Consider the following 22,200-nt stretch of genomic DNA (forward strand, 5'->3'; position numbering starts at 1 on the left):
AGAAAGATCGGCGCGGAAGGACAAGCTTTCAGCTCTGTTTCCTTAGGCGTTCATTGGAGTTCTTTCTGTGAGCGGTAATGCTTTGTAAATTGTACTGCACTGTAAATTATTATGTGAATACGCATTGGGAGTGTTATTACTGTAGAGCGGTTTATTGGCACCTTCAAGCGCTGGCGACGAAGACCCTGGCGCAAGATGTCTAGGAACGAGCGAGGCGAGGGACCGGCACACAAGCGGCAGTTCTCCAGCACGAGCCTCCTACGGGCGGCGCTAGCGCTTCGTCGTCGTTGGTGGCGGTGCTGGATCTTCTTCTTCATTCCAACTGCCCCGGCGGAAAGAGGGAGCCATCCTGGCGACTCAAGGCGAGGAGACGACGAGAGGGCTGTAATAAGGCTTCAAGCGGCTGACATGAACGACGTCGCGACCACGGCGGCGATGGTCCAAAGAAGGTGTCACCGGTTCGATGATATAGTTCACTGGTGACGTACGCTCTAAGATGCGGTAAGGACCAATGTGCTTGGCCGAAAATTTGGACGCAGCCGGAACAGAGAGCCAGACCAATGATCCAGTGGAGAAGTGTGTAGCGGGCGTGTCTTGGTCCGACTCATGTGTCCGGAGCCCTTGACGTTCGGCGGTGAAGGAGCGAGCCAACTGGCGGCACTGCTCAGCATGGCGGGTAATGTCAGAAATGGAAGTATATTCTGAGCTGTCGGGGTTGTAGGGAAGGATTGTGTCCAGCAGACAGGAAGGCTCGCGCCCAAATAAAAGAAAGAATGGGGAAAAGCCGGTGGTTGCCTGGGATGCGGTGTTATATGCATAGGTCACGAACGGAAGGACTTGATCCCAATTAGAGCTGTCGGAGCTAATGTACATGGCGATCATGTCCCCAAGAGTACGGTTGAATCGTTCGGTGAGGCCGTTGGTTTGGGGGTGGTAAGCGGTAGTGGTACGGTGGACTGAGTGGCACGCATCGAGAAGCTCTCGAACAACTTCAGACAAGAAAACACGGCCGCGGTCACTGAGAAGTTCTCGCGGAGCGCCGTGACGCAGGACGAAGTGATGAAGAAGGAAGAAGGCGACGTCGCGAGCAGTAGCCGCAGGTAGGGCAGCGGTCTCAGCATACCGAGTGAGGTGGTCCACGGCGACTATAATCCATCGATTCCCGGCGGTCGTGAAGGGGAGCGGCCCATATAGGTCGATGCCCACACGATCGAAAGGGCGAGCCGGGCACGGTAATGGCTGTAACGGGGCAGTCGAGGGTCGAGGTGACGACTTCCGCTGCTGACAGGCTGTGCAGGAGCGAACGAATCGACGAACAAAGTTGTACATGCCCCGCCAGTAGTACCTCTGGCGTAGTCGCTCGTAGGTTTTTAGCGATCCAGCGTGAGCGCTTTGAGGGTCGGCGTGGTAGTGCGCACAGATCTCAGACCGAAGATGGCGGGGAATCACGAGGAGCCACTTTCGGCCGTCCGGACGATAGTTGCGGCGGTATAGGAGATCGTCGCGGATGGCGAAATGGGAAGCTTGGCGACGAAGGGCCCGAGGGAAGGAGGACGTAGAGTGCGCACGAAGGGCATCCAGCAAGGAAGAAATCCATGGATCCTGGCGTTGGTGATTGGGCATGTCGATAGCAGTGAGCGCTGCGAGTGGGGAATCAGATACGAGGGAAGAGGGCGCAGGAGAGGGCAGTGGCGAGCGTGACAAGGCGTCGGCGTCGGAGTGCTTGCGGCCCGACCGGTAGACAACGGTAACATCGAATTCCTGAAGACGGAGTGCCCAGCGGCCAAGGCGTCCTGAGGGATCTTTGAGGGAGGCCAACCAACACAAGGCGTGGTGATCAGTAACGACGGTGAACGGGCGGCCATATAAGTAAGGGCGGAATTTTGTGAGAGCCCACACTACGGCCAGACACTCCTTTTCAGTCACGCTGTAGTTCGACTCTGCTTTGGTGAGAGCACGGCTGGCGTACGCAACAACGTATTCAGAAAATTCGGGCTTGCGCTGGGCCAGGACAGCACCGAGGCCAATTCCGCTTGCGTCGGTGTGCACCTCAGTAGGAGCACTGGGGTCATAGTGCCGAAGAATAGGGGGTGAAGTAAGACGACGACGGAGCGCAGCAAAAGCTTCATCGCAGGCAGAGTCCCACGTAGACAGGTCGGCGGGACCAGTGAGGAGTTTCGTAAGGGGCGCGACGATAGAGGCGAAATTAGGGACAAAGCGCCGAAAATAGGAGCAGAGGCCCACAAATCGGCGCACCTGTTTCGTAGAGGTCGGTTTAGGGAATTCAGCCACAGCCCGGAGTTTGTCAGGATCAGGTAGGACGCCATCTTTGGATACGAGGTGGCCGAGTATTGTCAGTTGCCGGGCACCAAAGTGACATTTCTTGAGGTTAAGCTGAAGGCCAGCACGGGTGAGGCAGCTCAATATCTGGCGCAAGCGCTGGAGGTGCGTCGGAAAATCGGGCGAAAACACAACAACATCATCCAAGTAGCAGAGACAAATGTTCCACTTGAGCCCGCGCAATACATTGTCCATCATTCGTTCGAACGATATTTTCACACTAGTGCGATAGAACGTTTTCTGAGTGTTACTGCGGGAGATTTCTGGTGCCAGCAATGCATAGAGAGACTGAAACTAGACGTTTCGGCGTTGTTGACGAACCTTTGCAGGACTGTGATAGCGCAGTCTACATGAGGTACCGAGACTCTAGATAAAATTTGATTTGCCTAGGCGTCACTGAGCCTGCGTAATTACGCGGCGCTGTTTGTCAAATAGCATCGTTTGGCACACGTGACTAACGGGCACATTTCAAGCGCGAATATTTGTATGGTTGACGATCTCTTTATTATTCCATCTCAACTCACTATCGCAAGACATTTCCATGAACTTAACTCGTCCCTTATTAAGCTCCTACCAGTGCATTTAAATACAGCTTTTTCTCTCGTAGAATCGAGGCTTGGAATATCCCTGGCCCATTCCGCACTCTTCCTTTACATGAATTTATTGACGCAACTGCCACATATATTCACTAATTTGATTAAAATCTTAAATTGTAACTAAATTTCTCTTTTGTTGAATTCTTGTGTTTTCTTATTTGTTTCATTGCACTGTACAGCTTATCTTGGACTATGCACACCTCCCACTCTTACTATAGCTCCGAATAGAGCTGCAGTATGTAAAAAATAAAAAAAAAATGTGGGCCTGATTACGGCAGGCGCGAATAGTAATACAGCGCTTTGTCATTCGCATAGAATGGGGTGAGGGTGAAACTATTTTGAACTATATTTCCTTCTGATTCTCTTTCACTTTAATTGGCCCATGTAGTGTTTGTCGCTCGAATCAGTCAAAGAGACGGGCGGTTGGAAGGAATAGGATAGAGCTGGATGAAAAAAATATGTGTCGTAAAAGCCTTATATTCATTGCACGCCTTCCGTCCACTACTTGCGAATAAATTAAGCGCACTAGGCGCTTTTTTGGATTGCTAGTGAAGTAGCGCTTTCTCACTAAAATGATTCAGTTCCATAATTTTTTTCTTTTCTAACTAATCGTGGTTGTCGGCCTGGTTTAATCCTGCTTCCTCATTACTTCTTAAAATATTTTGAAGAAGCAGACTGCTATGATACTGCCAGGGGCGCTGCCATCGACAGCGCTGATGCCAGCAGAAACGGTGGTATTAATGATAGATTTATAGTATTTTAATGCCGCTTTATTGCTTATAAAAACATATGCACCTCAACTGATCTCACGCTCATTAATACGCCAGTACGCCTCCTAGGAGGCGCGGAAGTCGTCACGTCCCTGATGTCAGGGGTTTTCGTTTATTTGGGCTAGTAGCATTTTTCTTTATCGACTGTTGCGAAAAATTGCAGCAAAATAAGTCACGAGGCAGTTTCTTTAATGAAATAAAAAGTCTTTCTACCACTGTCACATAAGGTCCTTATCGCTTGAAAACCTCATGACCATTTCTGCGCCTGCTTTCGGCTCAGTTTGTGAACCCTCAGGGCACACAGTGCAAGATCAAGGCATGCGCATCGCCGCTAGTAAGGCAATTCTTGAAAGACGCAGGAGGTTGCGTTTAGGTAGGATCACACTAAAGCCTCCTTCACTATCTCTACCTGAAAATTTTCAAAGGGAAACATTAATATGATAGTTGTAGGATGAAACCAAGCAAATATTGTGATGGCTCGCACAGAGTATGTACGATAATACGGCTAATATTATTGCTCTTAATTTCTCCGGTGTTGTAAACAGTATCCAAATTTTGAGCCCACCTTAATTAGAGCGGCTTCATCGGGAAGCATCTTCTTGTCGTAGCCCCTGTAGGACAAGGAACACGAATGTACCAATAACCAGAAGGTTTCAGAATTCTCAGTCACTGGGGAGTTTTATGTTATTGACGTGCCACAATTTGCCAGCGGTGAATCGTCAACTTTTCTGAGGCTGTAGAAAGAAGGACATGCTGCTGAGAGAGTACGACGAGGGCGGTGGAAATATGGAAAAGAGAGGTCGTCGTCTCAAAATACTTGACGCTTGGTGGTGAAGTGGTTCCGCGAGAGATGCGGCACAAACAGTTGAAGAGCTGGCACTGCTGAAACGCTGCAAGAAACAACGCCGGTCAACGATAAAGAGATAATATTAGGCGCTGAGTAAACAGGCACACTGCTAGTGTGTTACATACTTTATGTAAACTATCTACCATGAGTAAACGTTATGAGCATCCAGACGCGAAATGTGCTTGTTGAGCACTTTTTCAACGGCTTTGAAGAAATCCCACACTCGAGAAACTTTGCTGCTGGTGCAATTTCTGGTTTCCGTTGCAATTACTTGCATTATAAAGGCATTGTCTGATGCTGCGATTTCAGTACGTTCCTAGCATAAAGGGTCTGAGAGAAGAACTAAATGTATTGGTAGTTTTGAATATGCTCCATTGCCTTTAAGGCGAGTGCACATTCTTTTGACGCGTGAAAAAAAAAGTAAACAGACGCAATGGAAAACTGAAGTGCTTTTAAAGTGTTTCAACTATGATATATGAACGCTTTTCGGGGCAGACTAGCGCCTTGGCAGTGTGTCATCAAAGAGGGAGTCAGGCGCGAAACTAGCAATAAGCACCTCTCCATGGTGTCGGAGCTTGCTGGCCGGACAGTTGTAGTGAGTTGGGAGGTTTTGCTTTGCTCTTACCATTGCTTCGATCAAGTGTACAGCTGAGTGGGTGGCAGTTCCTTGAGTCCCAGTGTTGACAAGACTCAGAACAGTAGTCACTTGGGGATCTCAGAGTTTCACCACCTCCTTGTTTTGCGCTTTCATGATCGACCAGACGGTGAGGGATTTGCAGACTTAGCACTCGACCATTTACACTAAGTGCACCGGCGGATCTCACAGTACGCGAAGCCACGCTATCTGCTGCACTCCATCACATTGCGCCATCTCAGCTATCCACGCTGGAAGCCATTGTTTCGAAATATCTCTTGCCTATCAACGATCGAGTTTCTCTAGCTGCTTTATTCTGCGCTATTTCGTCAATAGCGTCGGCGAGTCCTTAGTGCCGGTTCAGTGCGGTAGATATGAGACGCGCTTACGGTAAACACGGGAACTGTGAAAGACTGTAAACACGCATGCACAAAGCGCTGCATCAAGATGCGGAACTGACGACTTTCGACGGCTAAATCCCGGACAAACAGGCTGGCGTATTTCGTCAGTTCCGTCTGGGCTTTCAGTCATCGAGAGGACGCTGCTGCTTCTGCTGATCAATCGCGTCTTACGAATGCAAGTGTCACAAGAATTACAAAAATAACCTTTCGTGGTTTTCGCGGCACACGCCATGGCGAGTTCTTTGTAGCCCGAAAAGTGCTAAAATGGGTGAATGAAGGCCGTCTAGTGGGCTTACTACTCTCACTTGACGGACTGAAAACGTGCACAGCAGCTAACTTCAAAAGTCGTGCGTATAGTGGGTGCTGACAGTGGCCTATATGGAGCTTACCGCTTCTGTTGGTCCGCGAGAACAGCGGTCTGTCGGCAGCGAGCGCAGTACTTGCGATGTTCTTCACCGACAAGACTCGTTTCAACAAGGGCCACGGGCTGACAGCTGGGCGAAGGCCGCGAATGTGGAAGAGGTTGGTTAAACAAGCCTCTTTTTGTCTTATACTCAACTAATCGCTAATTAAATGCGAATAATTTGTCCCCTTTCATACTGAAGCTACCTCTTACTACCACATTTAGTGCACCATCAAAGAGGAACAGGTGCCCTGGACAGTGAACTTTCTAATAGCAAAACAGAAGTCACTGTGGGCAAGTTGTGGAGAGCAAGCTGCATGACTGGCAGACATTTAGCTTGTGAATCCTGTTCAGGATCTTGTGCAGCTTAGTCGTGCGGGCTGGTATACTGACCCGAAGGAGCGAAAATTGATTGCTTAAAATTCCTTGGCGCTGCTCTTAGATTTTTTCAGAGAACCAGGCTAGTACTCAGTAATAGCCATATCAGTTTTTAGAATTTCGGAAACGCTATTACCCTGGTCGCTGTGGCACGACAAAATCTGGCTGCATCGCACGAGCCCTTTCGAAAGCATGCAGGCAAAGCAACCGCTCCAGCGCACGTGACTAGTCGAAACAGCCGAATTTTGTCGAGCCACAGTACCAAGGGTAATCGCGTTTTCGAAATTCTAAAAACTGATACGGCTATGACTAACGACCGGCTACAAATCTCTAATTGTAACTAAGTGCCTAACTGTACTAGTTAAAAAGTTAATTATTAAAAATCAGTTAACCAGCTTACTAAAGACGATCCACCGGTTTTCGAGTGTCCGCCAACACTGGTAATACTATGCCGGAAAAACCATATTTTTACTCCAAAAAGCCTATTTTTGGAAATTTTTTAAAGTGTTCGCTGAAACACCCGGTATATTGTAGTTTCGTCTGTCCGACATGGAGGACAGTTACTCTGTAGGAACAAGACGTGTCCGGCGTTGCATTTCTTGAAGTGACTGCACACGCGCGAGCCCAGAGACGGCTAATGTAATATTTTTTTCGTTTTCTCTTCTTTTTTTCTGATTTCACCGCGTCGCCGTCTTCTAGGCGCCAGGACAAGGACCTTGCAGGCCCCCTTCGTGCGAGCAACTTTCCTCAAACGGCCAGCTGCACATTACACAAGTCCGCAGCTTATAGCGACGCGCTTTCGCTATCTAAAACGAGGGCTGTTGTGCATCGGTGTTGCATGCACTGTGCACCCCTCTTGTGCTTTGGATGCCCTAGCGCAGGGCTTGCTGCACTGCGCCCAGCAGGTAGGGCCAGCTGTCCTGGGTGCAGGCGCTGCGGTCGTCCTGCTCAATGTTGAGCACGGCGATGCCCAGCAACCTCTTCTTCTTCACCAGCTCGGTCTGCGTGAGGAAGAAGCAGTGATGAAGAAGATAACTTCATTAGAGGCGAGAGCTACAGGGCCTAGTTGAAGAGAGCGCCTGCTCAGATAAGCATCCATTGGTTGTCCATAGAGTCCGAATAAAGCCAAACACTCCAGCTGCAAGGGAAGGACGGAGGAAACAGGAAGAGGTAATGATATATACAGTGTTACATGTGTATGGAGTCCATTCTGAGTTGTGTTAGGGTTGTTGTAAGTTAGTGGAGGAATTATAGTCTTACCACTATTCTGCGAGCAAATGCTTCGCTGCATAGCAACATTTAGATCTGTTCTTAATCTGCCTTGATGTTCCGAAAGCTGACACCGTGATGTGTAACTTGTCATCTTAAGCTGCACAACATAAGCGGGCTGGGAAGAGACTTAGTCCTTGTACACTATCCAATAAACTGCTGGCATTGAAGTGAAAGCGACAGCTTGCGCCACTAATACGGGGCCGGACTATATTAGAGCACCTAGCACGTAACAACTGTAACAATGGTTCATGACTGTAGCTCGCGCACCAGCAGCTTTCTTACAATCTTCGCAGCTGAGGAAGACCTCCAGATCAGGGTCATTTTTTTGCTTAACTGCGAAGATTACGAGAAAGCGGTGCAGCTTTCCTTCCTTCGTAGCCAAATCGCAGCCCTCACGTGGGCGCTGATTATAGTTACTAACTTAATTACTGCAGCCATCGTGTATCACCACCACCGATTAAAGTCTGATGTCGCCAATGAACAACTCTGAACAGCGGAGCCCTGCCATGTGCATCGATGTCCACACTCCGTCGGCGCGCTGCCAGGAAGCTATAATTATTCCGTGCAGCTCTACAGTGACTGGGCATTGAGAAGTGTTCGCGTGCCTGCCGCTGTGCGATACAGAAGTCCAAACCCGAACGTGTTCGCGGTACAAATAAGAATATTTGGGACAAGGGCACCTTGACGTCACTATATGAAAATCAAAGTGGCTCCTCTCGCAACATTCAAAATTATATTAAACTATGTTCACTTAACGCCTGCGACTGAAACTTCCTATAGAAAGCATCTCCTTACGCCCATGAAACAAATCATATCGTTTGTTCGCGTTAGAAATTTTGTGTATGTACCCATTTAAAGTCTATATGAACGAAACAATGAGGGAAATTATTCCGAGCACGATCAGTGTTTGTTTACCTTGAGCACGACGGATGTCGGGCTCTCGAAACCAATCCATTCTTTCTTGTTGTTGAAGGCTGAATCACACTTGGTTTTATTTTCCATCTTAAAGGTCCACTCCGCCTTGTTTTGACAAATCTTTGCGTTTTGGCGGACAGAGAGAAAGAGGGCACATATAAGACACAATTACATTGAACTCAGACAACAAACAGACACAATAAGTTGTTAAACGAGTCTCGCTCGTATTCGGTAGACACCTTTATCATACCGCGTACAGCGTTACCGTCACCGAAGTACCAGGAGGCGCGCTTGCGAGCCTCCTGGTACTTCGGTGACGGTAATGCAGGCGCGCGCTGCGCGCTTCGATCGCGGAGGTCACGGCGCATTGGCTGCGTGCGGGCTCGCGGTACTCTGGTACCGGCAACGGTAACACGGCGCTTATTATGCTAAAGGTGTGTGATATGTCTGCACAGCGCCAACCGGGTGCTGCAGCAATGATTAGTATCGGCTCTACCCTGCCGTCTTAGACAATGGGGGGATCGGACATCGGGACGCTATGTAGAAATCAGACAGTGACCGCACCGTAATGGCGTCCGCAAAGGCAGCGCGGCGTTTTGGTTGATACTTGACCGTCTGTGGCTAGCAGCGGGTCAGTGATTCCTCGGATAGCGCATGGCACTTGACTCCATAACACGCTCCCTAGCCTGTGCCTCTTCAGCAGATTTGTTCCTTCGACCCTCGACCCTGCTCGGGCTTCGCTTCTCGCTAAGAGCGCCTGTTCCAAATACAAATGCGTTTGCAGAATATTGTCTTCCTGTCAAGGCTAAGCTATTCATACAAGGGCACAGCTGTCAATAAAAGCTTGTTCTTGTAAGGCTGAACCTTTTTCCCCTGTGAGAGAGGGATAATAATTCGTTAAGTTTTTATTGTTCGTTTATTGAGGTAATACAAAGTTCTTGTCCTTAAGGCAGGGCACAAGGAGGGAACATGCACTCGTGACTTGTCCCTGGCCTCACAGGGCGTCAACGGTGCAGCAACAGTGGCGCGTGAGCAGTCGCTATCCCCATTAACAGTTACAGAAGAACGAGTAACATTATCCAGAATATTGTACTATAACTAAATGTATATATGAAAACGTATTGTAACCGCGCTGTGCGGAAAGGACAGAACAAAAAAAAAGTTGGCCAATAAATTTAAAAGCAAGCACTGAACAGAAGTAACACCAGCATGCTCTGTTGAAGATGCGAGTAAGAAAAAAAGAAAGAAGATCGCAAGACCGCGCGTAACAAAATGAGCATTACAGAAGTAGAAGGTTAAGTACTCATTAGCCGGTTTGGTACAACTTTCTAGCATTTGCATAATGAATATTCAATGCGCATGTTCTGTCTCGTTCACCCTTATAATCGTCTTAACGTGCACGCCTACTTCGGCTTTGTTCGTCTTGATTCGCATGCGTTAAGACGAACGCAACGGTTTAATCTGTCAGTCAAGCAGTTTATTCAGTTAAGAAATCATGAAATAAAACCTCAATGTGCGCTGAATGTACGAAAGAAAACGCTTCTGCAACACGACAGGGCGCCCTTTGTCAATACCAAGAGGCGTATATATGTAACGCGGACGTCTTGCTTCACAACTGAGGCAGCGGATTTTGACTAGGTGTCAGAAAGGCGAATACGAAATGCGGGTGAGGAACCTCCGTTTAAAAATCAAATCGGACTGCAGGAGACGACAATTTATGACACACTACAAAAGCCCATTCGATGCTAGTGTGTCCGTGCATACCCATGTATTTAATGTCTAAAGCAGTATTTATTAAATGATAACATTAGGAGCATCCATGCCCTACCATTCCGAGCAAAAGCATTTTTGAGCGGGAAACCTTTAATGAACGCAATTTTTTATACAATGTAAGATTTCACTAACATTCAACATATCTGCAGATCACCCGACGTCAGTCTGGCATTTTTTTTTTCTATCAATATTTTTGTTATCGTCAAAGGCTTTCCCCGCTGGTTTTATATGTCAGTCTTGCCTGCTCGAAGCGATCGATAGAAACCAAATATTTTGCCACATATGGGAAGAATAGAAGAATGGATCACTACCTTCAATATTTCCATAATAGTATCTTACAGTTTTTCAATTTTCAAAATTTTGTCCGAGGATATTGGACATGTCGGGATAAAAAGTGTGTTGTCTGCCATAAAATTCGCTGATTGGTCAAAGTGAAATGAAGTCAAAAGACCGGAAGTGGCGCATCAACAGCTTCTAAAGCTGTCGCATGTTGCCAACACACCTCTCGGTGTAAACTGAAATGACGGAGACAAAGCGAAAAGAACAAATGAACTGTCTTACGGTGGCGAGTGGGACATTCTGGGGCGGGACGGACAGGTCGACGAGGTCGCCGACCTCAACTTTGGTGGCGTCAGCGAAGACGTACTTCTTGCCCACCGTCGACACGGTCGGCACCAGCTTGCCGAAAAGGTGCGGCATGGGACCCAGGATTTCGTTGAGGACGTCAACCTGCCGACGAGCAGGGACGACCGCCATTAACAGGGAGCGTAGCGATTGAGACGGGGGCTATAGTTTCCAATGGGCATCGAAACTCCCTTACAAGTCCTGCGGACGTTCAGAACTCTTCAGGACGTCCAAGGGATGTATAGTGTTAATCGGGAACGGTGCACAAGACCAGCTCACTCCAAAAAAAAAAAATATAAGATGGTAGTGGCGAGAAGCTTGCTTTTTTTAACCTCTGCCCCGACACGCCGATCCACATCTGACTTCCTCCGCACCCATTACTCTGACTCCCGTTTCTTCAGCCGCCTCTATATGGAAAAATATATTTATTTGTTGATAGTATTTTCTATCAACTGTCCCTGGGAAAAAAAATTATGCAGTTCAAGAAGAGTTACAAGAAGTAACTCCGTTAATGTTCTACGAATGTGCTTCTGCAATAGGTGCGTAAATGATCAATTGATTCATGAATTAGAGTGCGTAATTGATCAATAAGTGAATTGAAACAATCGAAAAAAGAAAAATGCGTTCATCGTAGTCATCATCACCTTTACAACGCCAACTGCAGGCCAAAGGCTTATCCCATGTTTCTCCATTAACCCTGTCCTTTGCCAGCTGCGGACACCGTACCCCAGCAGTCTTAATCTCATCTGCCCACCTAACTTTCTGCCGCCCCCTGCTACGTTTGCCTTCTCTTGGAATCCACTCCGTTACCCTTAAGGACCAGCGGTTATCTTGCATTCAAAGTGTCACCACGAGGCTCTCAGAATAGAGAGCCTTACCCACTAGTTTAAGTGTCCTCTCCCATTTTTTCAGTAGACTTCGCTCTATAGGCAGTCTATATACTATGAATAGGCAAAAGGAAAGGTCTATAGGAAGGCAACAGAGTTTGTAGGAAATCTACAGGAGGTCCATAGACCATTTTTCTAAGGGTAGGATGCGATTCGTGGTGACCACTTCTCTGCATATACCGCATGCCGGTTTCTCTTGTTATGCGAGTATTAAGCTGCGTGTACGTTGTGTGTGCCGAAAGTGAGGACTAGGAAAAATCATTTCCCAAGAGACGACCTTGATGGGTGCATGGCTTCCATTCTTCTAAGGTGGGCTTTACCGGGGCAGCTGGGCGCTGAGAGAAAGCGAATCCACAATGGTCGCCGCATTCACCAGCATTAAAGGAGTATAGGCACCTAATTTTGGTGGCATGTTTTCTTCTCTATAATGATGCATAAGACATTAGTATGCAGTAATTACCATGTGGTATTCTCCTATGACCGCTAAATAATTTATAACCGAATTTTTCCGTTATGGTGTTTAGTTTTCAACAGCCGAACAATGGCTGTGACGTCAAAGAGAGGTTATAGGTCACGTGGGGCATGAAAAAACTGCGATATAATCGCTGCTTCATCGTTTTAATGCACTACAGGGCTGAAGCTAGCCGTCCTCAAGAGCCGGAATGACAACGTATGTAGAAGCACCGATTATATTGCCGTTTTTCGTGCTTCACATGACCAATAACCTCTCTTTGACGTCATAGCAAGCGTTTGGCTGTTAAAACCGAAACGAAAACAGTGCGATAAAGAAATTAGATTATAAATTATTTAGCGGCTTTAGGAGGATACCACATGGTAATCCGTGTATAATAATGCCTTACGCCTCACTACAAAGAAGAAAACACGTATTCAAAAGTTAGATGTATATACGATGTCGCTCTTCACTAAATGCGGGGCAACTCACTAGCACATTCAAGATGACACTGTGGTACGCACCAGATTTTTGCTCGAGACGTCCATGAATCCGCCAGACTCGTACATGCACGGCGGGTACGCCCTTCCGTGGACGGCGAAATTATGCGTCTCCACCACGATGACGTCAGCGTATCTGAACGGTAGGGACGCAAGTAGAGATCACAGGAGAGCTCAGCTTAGCTTTGGCTTTGGCACAACATTTCAAATTTTTACAATTTTCTTAAAAAAAACAAAACAATTCGGATACGCGCAGTTTCTAGCCGCCGTGGTGGTTCAGCTCAGTAGTTATGGTACTCGGCTGCTGAGCCAAAAGATGCGGGTTCGATCCCGGCCGCGGCGATCGAATTTCGATGAAGGCGAAATTCTAGAAGCGCGTGCACTGTGTGATGTTAGTGCACTTAAAGAAGCCCAGACGATTACAATTTCCGGAGCCCTTCACTACGGCGTCCTTCATAGTCTGATTCGCTTTGAGATGTCCAACCCCCATAAACGAAAACATCTTTCCTCGAGGGTTTAAAACTTTAAAGGAATAAACGAGACACAAGAAAGAAATCACTCTCTTGCGTTCGAAAAGATCGGAGTGGAAACAGAGGAGTAGACAGTCGACGTGCGGTATGGAGAGGATTTAATATAAGTGCTATTGGCAATAAAGGCTCGTGTGTACATAGGACGAATAAAAAAGACAAAATCTCAATTTTTATGCATTCAGCACTACAGGTAGGCAAAACCGAGCGATACTGCCAGGCTAGAGAAATTTGCCAGTCACTACCGCTTGAGGTTTAATTGATAAAGCTGTGTTCTTTCATGTTTTTTCGCGCTCATAAAATTTATCAACCACATGTTATTTTAGATATGAATATAGATACCTTATCTTGCGTACATGCAGAAAGCGAGAATAATGTCGTCGCCTTCGTGCGGGCATTGTTTTTTTGCGCCAGTTAACTACGCCTTGTTTGCAAGCAGTAGATGAAAGGCATGTAATGAATTTAGGGCCGCTATCCCACAATTCTTTTCGTCCGATCATACTCGATTCTTGACATCCGCCTGTCTGACTGACTGATTCAGTGAGACGGAGGGATTACAGGGCAAACACAAAGCGCAGAAAATAAAGAGAATGAATGGAATTTGAAATAAATCTTTATATCGCTCTCCTATCGCCCCTCCGTGAATTGAAATCCACAATATCACCAAATGGAGCTCTAAATGTGCCATTTAGTCTTGTGGGCTTACGAATGTTTGTAAAGGAACAGCGCCTCATATTTATTCTTAGGTACTTCCAAGGAACAGCGCCTCATATTTATTCTTAGGTACTTCCAGGCAAATCACCCTTTCAGAAATATAGGCTCAGTGTTTGATAACAATTGCACTGTCAAGACCTGAGAGCGGTATATATCTTGTAGTTGTATTGTCACTTCTGCCGGACGGCCCCCTACAAGTACACCTGTGGCTTTGGTTTGCCCGTACCAGTTTTTGTAAATTTTCCTTGGGTAAAGTTTATTATTATTATTATTCCACCAGAGCGTAAAAAGTTCCTGTGCTCATGCTGTACGCCAGAAAATTTATATAAGGACTTCTATCGTTTTTTTTAAATCTCATTAAGTGCAAACATTATGTAGTAGCGCTCCGAAGATGCATTTTTTTAGCGAAATTCTGAGAACGTCTGAATGCACGTGCAAACCACTCAGGGAACAGGGCAAACGACTTGGTTCCGCGCGCGCCGATCCTTGTGGCGTGGCGACCGCGTTCAAGCGCAACGTTGCTCGGCACGCTGCCTGCGCCGATTACGGACGCCATGCGTCTGGACCGATAGTTCGCAGCGCTGCCGCAGTGTGGCGCCAGTTCCGAGAAAAATACTCCCGCCTCACTGCTTCTGTCCATGCCTTTCCTCTTCTTTTCACTTTTTAAACATAACGGCGAGGGTTAAAAACTTGAGCCTACCCGTTGCAAAAGGGATAGCCAAATCATCATCATTGCGATAAGGTCGAGCCCCAAGTTCAGAGATCACGATTTTGGAAATACTTGGTCGACTTGTACATAAGAAAAATACGGCAAAAAGCAGAAAATACGGCATAAAGCGCTATTCTTTTGTACAAAAACACGTGACATATAACATTCCAAGCTTCCGTGGCTGTAAGCAGCGCTAAGCCTAGTGCACATAGGAGGCGCGTGCCGCGCGCTTAATGCCGTAGTGATTAAGGCTGATTAACGATACAAAATCGCTTTCTTAATATCGAACAGCTGTCGAGGCTGGTGATTACCCACGGGCGTCAGGAAATAATGAATGAACTTGGGATTGATCAACGCCTACCCGGAAAGCTGAATGCCTTCTCATATACTACGGAACACAAGTGAAACACGGTGCGCCATTTTTTATTTCCAGATGTACAAAGACAGCGTATATGCTTTACCGCTTCGCACCTGCCAGCGAGTCTGCCATGAAGTGGCAACCGAAATAGTGAACGCATGCGTCATGCGTCGACCTACATTTTCAAGGCGGTGAAATTGTAGGCGTAGATGACAGTCGGCGAGATGTGCGCTATTATCTTGAAAGAAGCGTCGCCGAACTCCTTGCGCACCGCCTGTATCAGAACGAGTGCACATTTGTATCATAACGTCACCCGTTTGCTGAAAGTGTAACGTCCGTATCTATTTACAGCGCCCGCTTCGTCGGTTCGCTGTTCCCGTGGAGGTGCAAATTTAAACGCTCCTTATACAGAGTTTCGCACTCACAAAATAAGTACGCTGTTGAATCGAAACTCGGCGTTAGAGTGCCCAGAAGGTTGCTATTTGAGGAAACGAATGGTGATCCACTTCCCACAGACTCTCGCCCCTTTATGATTAATGTCGCCGCGGTGGCTGAGTGGTTATGGTGCTCGGCTGCTGACCCGAAGGACACGAGTTCGAACCCAGCCGTGGCGGTCGCTATTCGATGGAGGCGAAATGCTAGAGGCTCGTGTACGTGCGATGTCAGTGGACGTTAAAGAACCCCAGGTGATCGAAATTTCTGGGTCGTTTTGAGACGTTAAACCCCATAAACGAGAAACATTTATCATTACCAGCTGCTGCCTGTGACGTTACGGCTGATGCCCCGTAAGTGATAGCCCAGTAAGCTGGCGATTCGCCAGCTCAGGCTCCAAGGATTAGCTGGCCAAAGGAGTAAATGATATGGTATCGTATATGGGTTAATCTCCCAAAGCGACACGTGGTCTACGAGAGATGTCGTAGTGGAAGGCTCCGGATTTTTTTCACTACCTTAGCTTATTTAACGAGCAATTTCGTCGCAGAGTACGCGGGCCTGTACATCGATATGCGGCCTCCGCGGCCGGTACTGAACCCGCGCCTTCGTTCTCAGCAGCTGAGTGCCCTAACCATTGAGCCACCGCGCGGATTCGAAGGAGAAAACATGAACTAAAGAAGTTCGTCATTGTAAGTTACGACCCCGCTCTCAGCTTCTTACAGCGACAGCTGTTAATCGAAGTTTCATGTTTATACGGCGTCGGTGCCGTTGACGTGATACACAAGTGCAACGCGTCACGCTGATTGGTTAGAACGGAGTGACGTCACGCAAGAGGTCATGATGTCGCTACACGCTGACTGGTAAGAATGGCAATACCTGACTGGTCCGATAATGACACAATGACATGACGTCATTACATTCCGATTAATGGATCCACCCATATCCTTGTGGATAGATATGAACGGAGGAAAAGGCGACCTTGTGTAACCTTGCTTGTTTGGCGCCCAGAGTTACCGAAAACTCCGCCAGGCGTCGGCATTTCACGCAACTGCAGCTCTCGCTTAATTTCGCATTACTACAATGATAAATATCGGATCATTTTTCTTCCGCCGTTATGTACAGGCCTCAAGTTGTAGGATCAGCAAGAATGGTCCGCAAGCCTCAAGCGGAACGGAAAGTAAAACAACCGTTTACCGGCCTATAGCCAATAACGTGGGCGCCTAGACTCGCTCTGACAAAGTGCATTTCAATTTGTTTCTGGGTGCAGGCTTTATGTCCTGTAAAGACAGTGTGCGGCCCAAAGCGCAGCCCTACGGCAAAACTGCCAAGAGAAAGTGTACAAAAGACGTGCTGATCTGCACGAACGGTAAAGTTTGAGCAAGCAGTTGAAACACCGAGAAAACTTTTTTACATGGCAACGAAACACATTCACTATAGTGGTCCTTGTGGGCTGAACATAAAGCGGTCCACTGGCAACAGTTTTTGAAAGGCAATTAGTAGTTCCAGTTTCTTTTGAATAGGCCATGCGTGTAACTTCAACGTTAAAAAATTTACAACAGAACATCATCTGCACGAGGTAAATACTTTTTTACTCATGGTGCTAAACGTGTGGCTGGGATGCGAAGTTGCAATGAAACTGAAAGACAAATGCTGCTCGCTTCACTGCGACGCACACACACTGCGCAGTGCTGGGTATCAAGGCAATCTATAGTCTTCCGAGGTTCCTGTGGGTACGTGCATGCACAAGCCATTTTCGCGGCTCACCCGGTATAAGGTGACCTCCATTTGAGCGTCGACGGTCGTCCAGATGAATGCGGCGCCGTCCCACTCTGCGTAGCTGCTATGCAACGTCTGCGGGATGTGCGCCACTCGCAGGTCCGCCGCACCCGCGGAAGGTGCAGGCTGGAAGCGCAGGCCGAACATCACCTTCAGGTCCGTCGCGCGCTTCAGCTCCAGCCAGTCCTGGACGGTGTCCACTGCGAGAAAGCGGCGGTGTATGCGCAGTGTACTTACGGGTGACCAGGAACGAGCAAAGTGCCGGCCCAGTACGCCCCGTTGCAGAGCAACCAGCGATTCAAATGGCCGGGACTTTCGCGGCACCGAAAACACCTGTATATTTCCACCAAGTGCCTATGGCCGGCTATTGGTACTTGGCCCAAATAACCAGAAACGTTTCCTATGGCTGCCTACACCTGTAGATTCAGGCGGATATAATTTTCTAAAGACAACTAAAACATATGTATGGTTCCGAAGCTATAGCTCTAGTGGCATAAATTTTTCGATAGCTGGCAATAAGTACCGCTTTGGGCGTGTATAGATCATAATAAAAGGCCACAGCTTTTTCCATAGACGGGCCGTTTTTGTATGGAAAATGGGCCAAAAAATAACTGCAGGCCAGTGAAAGTTCGGCACCGGTGACTATCATGGGAAATGAACTGCATGATTGATCGGGTACCGATGTATTCGAATAGTAGACCGATTGAGTGGCCATTCGGAAATTCGCTAAGGAGTTGCATAGAAGGTACAAGTGTGTCACTCAAACGCCTCTGCTTTCCGTCTGTTTGTCTCTCTGTCTGTCTGTACAAACACATCATTACAGCTCCCATCTATGCCTGCTCTCTCTACTGAATGGCACGCCGTCTATTTGCTGCAGTCAAGATGTTTTTGATCTCAGCCACTGCGAAACTTCCCGTAGGGCACCTGACTGTTACGTCACTCGCGGCATCCCAGTGAACAAAAAACAGCCTAGTGCCGCATAATTACTGCGGTGAAAGAAACATCACGTGGCGCCATTGTATAGTATAGCTGACTTCTCACATCATAGGCGGCGCCCTTGTCGGCTAACCTATAGAAGATAGCCTGCGGTTGCTACAGTTGTGACCAGATTTCAATTCGAAACAGTGTAACGAGCATGATTTCGAAACTATGCAGCCGTCCCACAGGAGCAACGGCCCAGTTCCTAACAATTGCTCCGCTTTCAGCGTGACTCCTACCGGGCGCCGCTCCGGTGCCGGTTCTCTGGTTGATGTTCCCCTGGACGTCGACCTCGAGGCCGTCGTAGATGAGGTAGGAGCAGCACTCGACGCACAGATCGGAGCGCGTAAAGGGGGGCGAGAACGTCGTGCTCATTGTCGGATCGAAGTAGCACAGCACCATGGGACTTGGCGTCGGAGTTGGCACTGCGTTCACCATGCAAGCATAATTATGCGAGAATTCTTATCAGGTAATGTCAAAGCACGGATGTCGTATTACTATGCGCTAGTAATACGATAGGGCGTCTAGTTCTCAGGCGGATAGTTTTTATTCGACAGAATATATGCAAAATCCCCAGAAACAAGTGTAGTGCCCATCTTGTGTGCTTTAGAGTAGGGGGTGGAATTAATGGAAGGGTGAGGGAGGTGGCGCGATGAGCGAGATATTATACACTGGAAAACACTGGCCACCCCAGACTGGTGTATATTGAAGGATGCTCCAACTGTTCGCGGAACTCACTAGTTTCACAGCGAACGCTGTTTAGGGGAGCTCCCCCAGGGCTTACGCGTTAACCTCTTGGCTATTCACAATATTATCAAGGTGACCCGGAAGCAGGTACACTCGAAAATGCTCCATGAGTGGCTGTGCGGTTCATGTGGCACTTGTGGGCCGGGGAAAGACCGCTCAGGGGAATGTGCGCCGTGGGATGATCATATGATTCAGGCGGCCTAATCTATGGCTGTTTAGGGAGGCCTCCGGTAAACAATCTGGCATGGGAGGGGTATGCCGAGTAGGTACCGCTGTCACATTTTCGCCTAGGGGAGGGTGAAATATTTGTGGGTCCTTATGCATGCAGCGAGAGTAGAGAGCGTGGTCGGAAGAGTAGACACTTACGCGTTGTACGGTCACCTGTAAAATGACGAAGTATAATGACGCGCAAATGTGCATGTCTAAAGAAATACACAAGAATACATGTGTATATGGTTTTGGCATACAAAAGGAAAGTTGCCACGTGATTAGATAATTACGAAAGTAGCCTGTGCACTGAGCCGTAAAAAGGTTGCAGTCACTGTCAATCTACCGACGGCAAAAGGCAATGTGGGCACTAATTTAACGGTTGGTGGGTGCAACGCCAACTGGCGCTCCTCGCCTTTGAGTACGCTTCTGAGTTTGCGTTCCGCTCCCTTTGCTCCGGCCTCATTTAGCAGCGCGTTCGCTAGCGTCGCGCGAAACCAATACAGTGACGTCATCTGCCGCACCTACAGATATATACCATTTGTCGCTGCAGTTGCTCTGCTATAAACACAGAGGATGCCACATATCAGTCGATCACACGACATATGCGGCGGGCCGTGCCTCTCAAAATTTTACAATTGTACACAGTAAACTCATTTTATCAGAAAACGTTCAGCAAGTTCTTTATTTATAACGGTATACGTCGGTTTCTGATGTCCCTCAACCGTTGCATATGTTTTAGAGGGACATGTGTTCACGAATGACCTTAAGACGTCCTATAGAAGAAGAGGGAGGTTAAAAGCGCACGTGCAACAGACTACTGAACATCATTTCGGAAGCTACGGCTGGCGACGACGAACCGGATGCCGAGTCTACGGGGCCGCTGGTACATGAGCGTGCTTCGTGACTGGCTGGTCACAGCGACCGGCGATGCGCCACAATTACTCTGCCAGCGAATCAACATTTTCACACCTGCAGAAAGGCGCCTGCGTTCGATCACTGATGCTTTCGCTTGTACTGTTACATTATTTTTCAAACAAAAGTTGCATAAACCGCCCCTCATAACATGATTAAACGCTGCCGCGGGTGACTAGGACTTCTTTATAGCCACTTTACCAGCTAGTGATCATTTACAGCGTAAATAAATTCTTGTCATTAAAGGGACACGCTCCTTGTAAATAGCGCACATTTTCTTTTGATGAAGCGAGCATGTAACAAAGAACATACGGGGGGACAAACGGGGTAAGAAACTGCACTTATTTACGAAAGAAATATTGCGAAAATCACTCACCTGACGAGAGAGAGATAACGTATGCGAGGACAGCAATGAGCACGAGCAGCACGAGGAAGCCGCTGAATACGGCGTACACCATGTATGTGAACGGCGGCACTGACATTTCCTCCCTGCGGCAGAGAAGGAGTGGCGCTCGACTCTGATGCTTAATAAATGTTCGGGCGGCCAAAGAGTTAAAAGTCCACTTAGAACGTTGGCGCCTGTAAGGATCTCTATTTCCTGATTTATCTACACTACTCTTTGGTAATCGCGCAAACGCCACTTCACACACATACCCCACAAGGGCCACAAAGTAGTCAGTAAACTACTGTCGATGCGATGTTTGCTGTAGGTTCTGTCGATGCGTGCAGTTACAGTCGCAATGCTGAAATGGAATTGGTGCGGTCAGAAGAAGGCGGCTGAAGCGAGGGGTCGGAAAGGGTGGTCGGCGTGGAAGTAGCTATTGGCAGTGTTAAAGGCACGTATCTTGACACACTTCTTAACTTGCGTATTTGGCGTACATAGTTAAAGCCGCGGAAAAGAGGCAAGAGTGGCATCTGGAGCCAAAAAGAATGTTAGGATTGCTACAAAAGCAGTTTGGTGAACTGTTCACCTGTGCACAACGAGAGAGTCAGAATGTAACCGCCTTCACTGGAAGACACCATGACGTGCTCAAAGAAAGAGAATGCGTCGAGCACAGCACACAGGTCGGACACTCAAGTGGCATAACTCACCGTGAGCACCAGAAGTACTCAAGCAACCCTTCCACAACCTTATGCATTCACCAAGAGAATAAAGAACTGCACCTCATTACCAGGAATTCGGGACAGCGCCCAGCCAGTGCTGCTAAGCCTAGCGGCCTATCACGTTCTGTTCTGCATGCCACTCGGCCACTCTTTTATCACGAATGGTGTAAACGCATTATTTTTGAATGTTCGAAGCTATGCGCCACGTCGTGGTAGCCAAGGGAACTAGAAACACTTTTCCCAAATTCCTGATACTAGTAACAACACAGGGACTGAGGCCTATGAGAGGAACACCCAAACGTGTAACTTTGGTACTCACGCATCGATGTATGACGGCGGTGTCGTTCCTTCGAATTCTTCGGGCATACTCACAGTGCGCTGGTACCATGGCTCTTCTTCATCCGGAAATATGATTTCACTGGAATTGGAGATTAATGGGAGATGATTTGGCCCTGCAGTGGATTTTAGTGTGGCCGATGCTGGAGATGATGGTGATTGATGCCTAGGATAGTGCGCTAGCTGTTGTCTGCAGCCGCAACGCAAAAATGTGGAGAGCTTTAGCGTATTATAGCTAGGAAATAATGTTATACTGCTACTTCATTGAGCGTGAACAATCATGCTTGACCTTCACTTGCGTGCCATGTATTTTGGAAACGTTGAGTTATTTTACGCGAAACATCCTGCGCATGTTACATGACTACGTGACAATGAAACTACTTATAACAAAACGCCATGAAGTTTTCAACATTAATCGTTTTGTGCAATAAGTTGCAAAGAGAGAAAAAAGCTGTAACTGAGTTGGCGCACCCAAGCGAGAAAGAAATCGCGTACCCGGCTAGGACGGCCTCTGCTGGTGTCAGTTTTAGCGGTGGTTCCGGAGGTTTGCCGTCCTTTGAGACACCGATCTGCAGGGTCCTGCGTACGCACAAGGGCGAGTACATC

General features: G+C 47.8%; 1 protein-coding gene across 1 annotated transcript; it reads right to left on the reverse strand.

Annotated features, from left to right (window-relative positions):
* Nucleotides 1-7,203: 7,203 nt before the first annotated feature.
* LOC149364403 (putative chitinase 10) lies at nucleotides 7,204-18,667 on the reverse strand. Its single transcript, XM_089570105.1, has 7 exons — nucleotides 18,525-18,667; nucleotides 17,296-17,507; nucleotides 15,279-15,373; nucleotides 12,816-12,927; nucleotides 10,891-11,058; nucleotides 8,557-8,676; nucleotides 7,204-7,370 (listed from the first exon to the last, which is right to left on the reverse strand). Exons 1-7 carry the CDS (start codon nucleotides 18,658-18,660, stop codon nucleotides 7,242-7,244), a joined length of 972 nt encoding a protein of 323 aa, XP_089426231.1. The 5' UTR covers nucleotides 18,661-18,667; the 3' UTR covers nucleotides 7,204-7,241.
* Between the last annotated feature and the right edge of the window lie 3,533 nt (nucleotides 18,668-22,200).

Source organism: Amblyomma mixtum, chromosome 2 (assembly GCF_055824585.1).
Source record: "Amblyomma mixtum isolate Tamu chromosome 2, ASM5582458v1, whole genome shotgun sequence".
Taxonomy (NCBI): Eukaryota; Metazoa; Arthropoda; class Arachnida; order Ixodida; family Ixodidae; genus Amblyomma; species Amblyomma mixtum.

Coding starts and splice junctions, on each gene's coding strand:
- LOC149364403 (XM_089570105.1), bottom strand. CDS start 18,660: ATGAGCACGACGTTCTCGCCCCCCTTTACGCGCTCCGATCTGTGCGTC. Junction 17,508..18,524: donor CGGCACCGGAGCGGCGCCCG/GTAGGAGTCACG, acceptor GCTTTCTCGCAG/TGGACACCGTCCAGGACTGG. Junction 15,374..17,295: donor TGGAGGTCACCTTATACCGG/GTGAGCCGCGAA, acceptor GTTCTGATACAG/GCGGTGCGCAAGGAGTTCGG.